The 9,669-nt window shown below is 35.8% G+C and overlaps 1 protein-coding gene across 2 annotated transcripts in view; it reads left to right on the top strand.

The window, feature by feature from the left end:
• MAPK6 (mitogen-activated protein kinase 6) overlaps positions 1 to 7,849 on the top strand; it is a 34,343-nt gene extending 26,494 nt beyond the window's left edge. For both annotated transcript variants that reach the window (XM_068551716.1, XM_068551712.1), the window contains 2 exons: positions 4,338 to 4,539; positions 5,601 to 7,849. In XM_068551716.1, coding sequence (XP_068407817.1) covers positions 4,338 to 4,539; positions 5,601 to 6,702 — 1,304 coding nt within the window. In that variant the 3' untranslated portion in view covers positions 6,703 to 7,849. The remainder of the gene's footprint in view (positions 1 to 4,337; positions 4,540 to 5,600) is intronic.
• The last annotated feature ends 1,820 nt before the right edge of the window (positions 7,850 to 9,669 follow it).

The raw sequence follows: 9,669 nt of genomic DNA on the forward strand, positions 1-9,669 counted from the left end.
TCCTAAACATCTTAAGCTTTTCTCGTGTTCTGTTCATGATCATCAGAGGGAAAAAGCAAATAAGATTAAGTACATGTGAATTAACACATTAAGACTACTAGGAACCCTGTTCCCATTAGTGTCTTTAGATTAATACCCAATCTTTTAAATTTCCCTCCATTCTTACCTTTCATCCTCCCTTTCTCTATAGTTTACCACTTATTTCTTTTTTTTTAATAGATCTTTATTGAAGTATAATTGCTTCATAATACTGTGTTAGTTTCTGTTGCACAACAAAGCGAATCAACCATATGCATAACACATGTCCCCATATCCCCTCCCTCTTGAACCTCCCTCCCATCCTCTCTGTCCCACCCCTCTAGGTCATCGCAAAGCACCGAGCTGATCTCCCATGCTATGCTGCTGCTTCCCACCAGCCAACCATTTTATATTTGGTAGTGTATATATTGTCAGTGCTACTCTCACTTTAACCAGCTTTGCCCTCCCACCCCATGTTCTCAAGTCCATTCTCTATATCTACCTCTTTATTCCTGCCCTGCAACTAGGTTTATCAGTACCATTTTTTTTTTCTTTTTTAGATTCCACATATATGCGTTAGCATACGGTATTTGTTTTTCTCTTTCTGACTTACTTCACTCTGTATGACAGACTCTGGGTCCATCCACCTCACTACAAATAACTCATTTCATTTCTTTTGATGGCTGAGTAATATTCCACTGGATATATGTGCCACATCTTCTTTATCCATTCATCTGTCTATGGACATTTAGGTTGGTTCCATGTCCTGGCTATTGTAAATAGTGCTGCAGTGAACATTGTGGTACATGTCTCTTTTTGAATTATGGTTTTCTTGGTATATGCCCAGTAGTCAGATTGTTGGGTCATATGGTAGTTCTATTTTTAGTTTTTTAAGGAACCTCCATTACTGTTTTCCATAGTGGTTGTATCAATTTATATTCCCACCAACAGTGCAGGAGGGTTCCCTTTTCACCACACCCTTTCCAGCATTTATTGTTTCTAGCTTTTTTGATAATGGCCGTTCTGACCAGCGTGAGGTGATACCTCATTGTAGTTTTGATTTGCATTTTTCTAATAATTAGTGATGTTGAGCATCTTTTCATGTGTCTCTTGGCCATTTGTATGTCTTCCTTGGTGAAATGTCTATTTAGGCCTTCCATCCTTTTTTTAACTGGATTGTTTGTTTTTTTGATATTGAGCTCCATGAGCTGTTTTTATATTTTGGAGATTAATCCTTTGTCTGTTGTTTCATTTGCAAATATTTTCTCCCATTCTGAGGGTTGTCTTTTTGTCTTCTTTATGGTTTCCTTTGCTGTGCAAAAGCGTTTAAGTTTAATTAGGCCCCATTTGTTTTTTTATGTTTTTATTTCCGTTACTCTAGGAGGTGGGTCTAAAAAGATCTTGCTGTGGTTTATGTCAAAGAGTGTTTTTCCTATGTTTTCCTCTAAGAGTTTTATAGTGTCTGGTCTTACATTTAAGTCTTTAAGCCATTTGGAGTTTATTTTTGTGTATGGTGTTAGGTAGTGGTCAAATTTCATTATTTTACATGTAGCTGTCCAGTTTTCCCAGCACCACTTATTGAAGAGGCTGTCTTTTCTCCATTGTATGTTCTTGCCTCCTTTGTCATAAATTAGGTGCCCATATGTGCATGGGTTTATCTCTGGGCATTCTATCCTGTACCATTGATCTGTATTTCTGTTTTTGTGCCAGTACCATACTGTCTTGATTACTGTAGCTTTGTGGTATAGTTTGAAGTTGGGGAGCCTGATTCCTCCAACTCCATTTTTCTTTCTCAAGATTGCTTTGGCTGTTTGGGGTCTTTCGTGTTTCCATACGAATTGTAAAATTTTTTGTTCTAATTCTGTGAAGAATGCCACTGCATTGAATCTGTAGATTGCTTTGAGTAGTATAGTCATTTTCACATTATTGATTCTTCCAATCCAAGAACATGGTATATTTCTCCATCTGTTTATGTCATCTTTGATTTCTTTCATCAGTGTTTTATAGTTTTCTGAGTACAAGTCTTTCTCCTCCTTAGACAGGTTTATTCCTAGGTATTTTATTCTTTTTGTTACAATGGTAAATGGGAGTGTTTCCTTAGTTTCTCTTTCTGATTTTTCGTTGTTGGTGTATAGGAATGCCAGAGATTTCTGTGCATTAATTTTGTATCTGCAACCTTACCAAATTCATTGATTAGTTCTAGTAGTTTTCTGGTGGCATCTTTAGGATTTTCTACATATAGTATCATGTTATTGGCAAACAGTGACAGTTTTACTTCTTTTCCATTTTGTATTCCTTTTATTTCTTTTTCTTCTCTGATTGCTATGGCTAGGACTTCCAAAACTATGTTGAATAAGAGTGGGAAAGATTTACCACTTATTTCTATATCTTAGCCTATACTTCAACACCATTGTAGTAAATAGACCGATTTCCTCTAGAGCAGTACTATCCAATAGCATTTCCAACGATGATGGAAATGTTTTTTATTTGCATACATTTGGGAGCTCAGCCTGACTAATTTCTTTTTTTTTTTTCCTGCGTTGAGTCTTTGTTGCTGCGCACAGGCTTTCTCTAGTTGCGGTGAGCAGGGGCTACTCTTCCTTGCGGTGTGTGGGCTTCTCATTGCGGTGGCTTCTCTTGTTGCATGTGGGCTCTAGGCACGTGGGCTTCAGTAGTCGTGGCATGCGGGCTCAGTAGTTGTGGCTTGTGGGCTCTAGAGCACAGGCTCAGTAGTTGTGGCACACAGGCTTAGTTGCTCCGCGGCATGTGGGATCTTCCCGGACCAGGGATCAAACCCATCCCCTGTATTGGTAGGCGGATTATTAACCACTGCGCCACCAGGGAAGTCCATCAGCCTGACTACTTTCTTTGTTACCTCTGCCTCTTTCTGCCTGCTATCTACTGTTCCCAAATGCTAGGGATTTTAGAGTATATTCCTCTTGTGTAGCTGGATATGTTTCCTTCTGAGGATGGTAATTATGCTGAGTCAACCATCCATAACTCGATGCCTCAGATTGTCTCTTGCCTTGAGACACATGGGCCCTGGCCTAAGACTGACTCTTGCAGGAGAACCAAGAACAACAGTTTGTTGTATCATGAAATGACTTCCTAGATTAGGGTAATATAATAGAGAGGAGTGGAGAAAAGGTGAAAATATAAATGGCTATATAAATGTCAGCTATTTTTCATGTTAATGAGAGATTGGGAATTGAGAATAGCATCCTTTCTAGAGTGCAGCTTAGTTTTAGAGAGAAGGGCTAGCTAGCTTTTCCTTTGAGACAGAAGGTATGGTTAAGTAGATGTGTGATAGACCATAGTGAAGAAGTAGGGATTGAGATAAATGTGAAGTAGGTTTATCTGTTGGGAATAATGGGAAGATAGATAGCATAAAGAGATAGTGAGGAACATTGCTAAGCAATAGCAAAGGCCAAATTGAAATTCCACAGTATGTATGAATTTGTAGAAAGCTAGATATATATGTGATTTTGCATCTAGTTTTTATCAGCACTGTATGGCTAGGAAATGGAGAAAGTGGAAGGTAGGAATGATTCAGAATCGAAGATTGGTGTCAGTCCTAAGGCGTACAAGTGTGTGGTGGTGGAGGGCTGGTGACAGAGTGGTTCAGGCTGGGTAAGGAGCTTAGTTAGGAAGGCCTAAAAGACTGAGTGGGAAGAATTGGGTTTGTGGTAGCTCCACCATAGCCCTAAAATGATCAAGTGCATTGTGTGATATGCTGTAGTGTGATTGATGTGAAACAGAAATCAACAAATTAGTACAACAGCTAGTTAGTGAGATAAGGGGAGGAAAGGGCTTTGTATTAAGTACTAGACACTATACATTTAATTTTTACACCTTGTAAGACATCTGTCTCTATATCCATTCTACACATGAAGAAACTGAAGTTCAGCAAGTTTAAATAACCTGTCCAGTCCCACATAGCTAGTAATTCAGCTTAGCTAGTAATTCAGCTAAGCTTGTGAGTTGCAGAGCTGAAATTAGGACCTATGTATTAGGTTGAGCCATATGAAATTGCTGTTATTTGACAGTTTTTGACTGACAAAAATGAAAGTTTCACATGGTTCAACTTAATATATTCCTTTTTCTTTATAACTGGCCATAATATGAGATTGGGGTATATTTCAAATATTTACTTTGTTTCTTGGGCACGTGTCTTTTCAATCAGTGAATCAGGAAAGTTAGTTTTATTTCTCTGACAAAACTTAAATTAACTTACCTTTTAATTTTATAATCCCTTTTTGTCCTTTATGGGTTGGTGGACCTCCAGTATAGTTAAGGTGTTTTATTCCTTTCTTTTGCAGCACTGGATTTCCTGGAACAAATTTTGACATTTAGCCCCATGGATCGGTTGACAGCAGAAGAAGCGCTTTCCCATCCTTACATGAGCATTTATTCTTTTCCAATGGATGAGCCAATTTCAAGTCATCCTTTTCATATTGAAGATGAAGTTGATGATATTTTGCTTATGGATGAAACTCATAGTCACATTTATAACTGGGAAAGGTAAATTGACTCTAAATTAGAAAAAGATTTTTTTTTTAAAAAAAGATTTTATTTTCAATGAACCATAATATAGTGAGTTTTAATTTTAAATTATATATGATAAGACAATGTAAAAGTCTTAAAAATTTAGAATTGGTCTTGGGTTTCTGCTGAACTTACTGCTGTCTTTGAATAGCCTTTATGTGATTTAAATATTTAATAATTACTGCTTAGGATATACATAATGAGAAAAATTAAATGCTACTTTGGAACAAGAAGTAGTTAATGTTGAAATTAGTTCACTTGTTGCATTTTTTTTACTCCTAAAATGTTGAGGTGTTTGAGAGTATGTTTACACACATCTGCCAACCATTTTCTTTCTCCACATGAACATTTCTACCATCTGTGTATAGTTTTTTCCTCACATACCCAGATGTTTTCCAGTCTCCACGTTTTCTATCATACTTATTAGTTATCTAATCTCTTTTCTGTTCCCTCCTCCTCAAACCCCCATGTTTTCATGTGTGTCTCAGTCTGCCTCTACTTGAGCATGGTGTGGTCACCTTACTGTAATGTGTTAGTAAGAGGATACCACATTCAGTAAAACATATACATGGATACTTGTTGGGTTTTTTTGTTTTTTGTTTTTTCTGTTCATGGTGATGATTTCCATCAAGTCCTCTTCTTATCTGCCTTATTACCAGTAGAGTGAAAATCTGTATGACACCTGATTGAGATTAGAGATCTACATTTTGTGGCCATAAAGTATTTTTTTCTGTGTGTGAAACAGTGTTAGAATTGAACTGTAGATCAGCCACTCAGATGTTTGTATACATTTTATATAATTATATACTTTATTGGTAATTACCAAATATTGCCTCATATTCCTTTATATAGTAACAGAGCTTACCTGTCCGTTAAGATTATAAATTATAAATTCCTGGAGGAAGACTCATGATTTAACACTCCTATTATCCCCTCATAGACCTAGCAAGCACAGTGTTTTGATCTAAAAGGCACGCAGTGAATTTGAAAATGAAATCATACACCTGGACTAAGACTAATGTATTAATTTTTTTCAGGTACCATGATTGTCAGTTTTCAGAGCATGATTGGCCTATACATAACAACTTTGATATTGATGAAGTTCAGCTTGACCCAAGAGCTCTGTCCGACGTCACTGATGAAGAAGAAGTACAAGTCGATCCTCGAAAATATTTGGATGGAGATCGTGAGAAGTATTTGGAGGATCCTGCTTTTGACACCAGTTACTCTACTGAGCCTTGTTGGCAATACTCAGATCATCATGAAAACAAATATTGTGATCTGGAGTGTAGCCATACATGTAACTACAAAACGAGGTCATCATCATACTTAGATAACTTAGTTTGGAGAGAGAGTGAAGTTAATCATTACTATGAACCCAAGCTTATTATAGATCTTTCCAATTGGAAAGAACAAAGCAAAGAAAAATCTGATAAGAAAGGCAAGTCAAAATGTGAAAGGAATGGATTGGTTAAAGCCCAGATAGCTCTAGAGGAAGCGTCACAGCAACTGGCTGAAAAAGAAAGGGAAAAGAATCAGGGATTTGACTTTGATTCCTTTATTGCAGGAACTATTCAACTTAGTTCACAACATGAGCCTACTGATGTTGTTGACAAATTAAATGACTTGAATAGCTCAGTGTCCCAACTAGAATTGAAAAGTTTGATATCCAAGTCAGTAAGCCGAGAAAAACAGGAGAAAGGAATGGCCAATTTGGCTCAATTAGAAGCCTTGTACCAGTCTTCTTGGGATAGCCAGTTTGTGGGAGGTGGGGAGGACTGTTTTCTCATAAATCAGTTTTGTTGTGAGGTAAGGAAGGATGAGCAAATTGAAAAGGAAAACACTTACACCAGTTACCTGGACAAGTTCTTTAGCAGGAAAGAGGATACTGAAATGCTAGAAACTGAGCCGGTAGAGGATGGGAAGCTTGGGGAGAGAGGAAATGAGGAAGGATTTCTGAACAACAGTGGAGAGTTCCTCTTTAACAAGCAGCTTGAATCCATAGGCATCCCACAGTTTCACAGTCCAGTTGGGTCACCACTTAAGTCAATACAGGCCACATTAACACCTTCTGCTATGAAATCTTCCCCTCAGATTCCTCATAAAACATACAGCAGCATTCTGAAACATCTGAACTAAAACACTCAGCAGACATTTCTTTTGTATTCTTCATGAAATGTGTTTTGTCTTCTTTATTACTAGTGTTTAAGTCATTTTTTTACTTGAATCAGATGGTGTCATTTAGAAAGGATATTTTCTTGGTTTTTAAAATCCAGACTTTTTTTCTACATGTGAGATGGTTTTCGTTTTAACTGGCATGTCGTTTGCACACAAAAATAAAGAATAGAGCAAAATAATGCAATGCAGGAGGAGACAAAAGAAATGCACTAAGACAAGTAAAAAACATTCTCTCATAGAACAATGATCTGTTTTACAGGAAACAAAAATCTTGCCTTGAAATTTACACAGTGAGACTGTACATAATTGCATGAAAATATCTATTTTTTTCCTAAAACATTTTTCATTCATGAGTATTTTCAAGTTTTTCATACTGTACACATTTCTTAAAAACACATGATACCAGCAGCAACTGAAAATGAATGCCGAATTTGGTACACATGTGTTATCTACCTCAAGGTAACAAAAGTATGTGGCAAAACATATACCACCCATAGTGCTTCACAATATGCACTTCTATTTAGCCAGCGTTTATTGTAGTAAACTATTCTTAATAAGATTCACTCACTGTTTATAAATGTTCTGGTATGCATTCTTTATAGTGAAATGTTGCTACATCACATCTTATTTATTTTAGCAAATCAGTATATTTTCTGTATTTAATTATAAAAAGTTAACTTAGTTTTTGAAATTTATTTGCAAATACACTTTTTCCATTTGGCACTATGGTTTGTTGCCTATTTAGCTGAATATATAATGTCAGCTTATCCTAAGGCTGTCCATGTACTTAATTTACTTAAGTATTCATTTTAAGTAAAGCGCTCACTGTGTATAGGAATTTGTATTTTGGAGGTGCTTGATCTATCTACAAAGAAAAATTAGGAATTACTTTATTATAAAATGCTCCTAGAAGTCTTAATTGTGTTTATTTTAAAAAAAAAAGAACTGTAATGTTAGACTTGTGTGCATGGAAGTAATTAAGGTACATCATTATTGTAGTTTAAAAGTTGTACATGATAAGACATATTTTGTTTTTACTGTATGTTTTTACTGAATGATCTATTCCCCATCCCAAGGCAAGCATGAATAAAATTAGGTTAAATGTAGCATGGGGCATCACAGTCTCTTAGAATTTGTTTCATCTATTTTATTTTATTGAATACTGTCTGTATCTTTGGTTATCCTGTTTGAAGAAAAAGGACAAATAGATCATGGCCGGCAAATATGGCTCTTGTTTAACTCTAGGTAATGAAAATAATTACCTGCTAGAATGAAAACCACTAGCAGAATCTTATCTAGTTCCACTTTTCAGCATCTTTGAATCTTGGCTACAGTTTAAACTATGTTAGGCTAAAAGACTTAAAAGAGAACAATTCTTCGTCTCCACACAAAAATCTCTTGTTGACTCAACCTCACACATTAAAATGGAATAAGGCTTTCATAGATTTCAAAACTTACTTAAGATGTGTGTGGAAGCTTTGAACTATGCAGTTGGAGGAACCTCCTTTAAATGTATTTGCTCTACAATACACCATCTTTCCTTTGCTCAAGAACTTACCCATTTACCTATCCAAATATAACCATTCTTCCTTTAACCTCACTTTTCTGTTTTGTCTTCCATTCCTGTTTTGTACAAAGCCAGTTCTCTTAATATCTGGACTTCTACCTTTCCACTGACCTATTTATTAATTTCATCTGGATTCACAAAGGTTTTAAAAATGCGTATATTTTCAGTGAATTCAGTGATTTCAATGTATATCACTGTGAATTTAAATGTATATTCAAGTTACCTTAAAAAGGCAAGCTCTTAGAGGAAAAGCTTTCAGTTTTTCACCCTTAGATATGATGTTAGCTGTGGATTTTCATATGTAGCCTCTATTATGTTGAAGTAATTTCCCTCTGTTCCTATTTTGTTGAGTGTTTTTTTTAATCATGAAAAGGTGTTGAATTTTTGTCAAATGCTTTTTCCATATTAATTGAGATAGTCATGTGGGTTTTGTCATTCATCCTGAAAATGTGCTATATTACATTGATTTCCATATGTTGGTTGATTCTTATATTCCAGGAATCCCACCTGTTTATAATGTTAATTCTTTGTGTTGTTGAATTCAGTTTGCTAGTATTTTTTTTTGAGCATTTTTATATCAGTATTCATCAGGTATATTGGTCTGTAGTTTTATTTTCTTAGATCTTTGTCTGATTTTGGCATCAGGATAATGCTGGCCTCATAGAATGAGTTTGGAAGTATTCCCGCTTCAGTTTTTTGGAAGAGTTTGAGAAGGATTGATATTCTTCTTTAAATGTTAGGTAGACTTCTCTAGTCAAGCCATGTGGTCCTGGGCTTTTCTTTGTTGGGAGGTTTTTGGTGATTGATTCAATCTCCATTTCTTCACAGTTCACTCTTACAGGTTGCATGTTTCTAGAGATTTATCCATTTCTTCTAGGTTATCCAATTTGTTGGCATACAGTTGTTCATTATAGTCTCATATGATCCCTTTTTAATTTCTGTCTCTTTCATTTCTGATTTATGTTGACTCCTTTCTCTTTCTCTTACTCTAGCTAAGCATTTGTTAAATTTATCTTTTCTCTATTTCATTTATTTCTGTTCTAATTTTCCTTCTGATAACTTTGGGTTTAGTTTTGTTTTTTTTTCCTAGCTCCTTGAGGTGTAAAGTTAGACTGTTGATTTGAAGCCTTTTTTTGTTTGTTTGTTTTTAATGGACTTTATTTTTTAGGGAAATTTTAGGTTCACAGCAAAATTACGCATAAGGTACAGAGATTTCTGGTATACCTACTGTCCCCACACATTCACAGCTCCCCCATTGTCAATATCCCCCACCAGAGTGGTACATTTGTTATAATTGATGAACATAACGTTGACACAACAGTATCAGCCTAAGTCCATAGTTCACATTAATTAGGGTTTAC

Source organism: Eschrichtius robustus, chromosome 1 (assembly GCF_028021215.1).
Source record: "Eschrichtius robustus isolate mEscRob2 chromosome 1, mEscRob2.pri, whole genome shotgun sequence".
NCBI classification, from domain to species: domain Eukaryota; kingdom Metazoa; phylum Chordata; class Mammalia; order Artiodactyla; family Eschrichtiidae; genus Eschrichtius; species Eschrichtius robustus.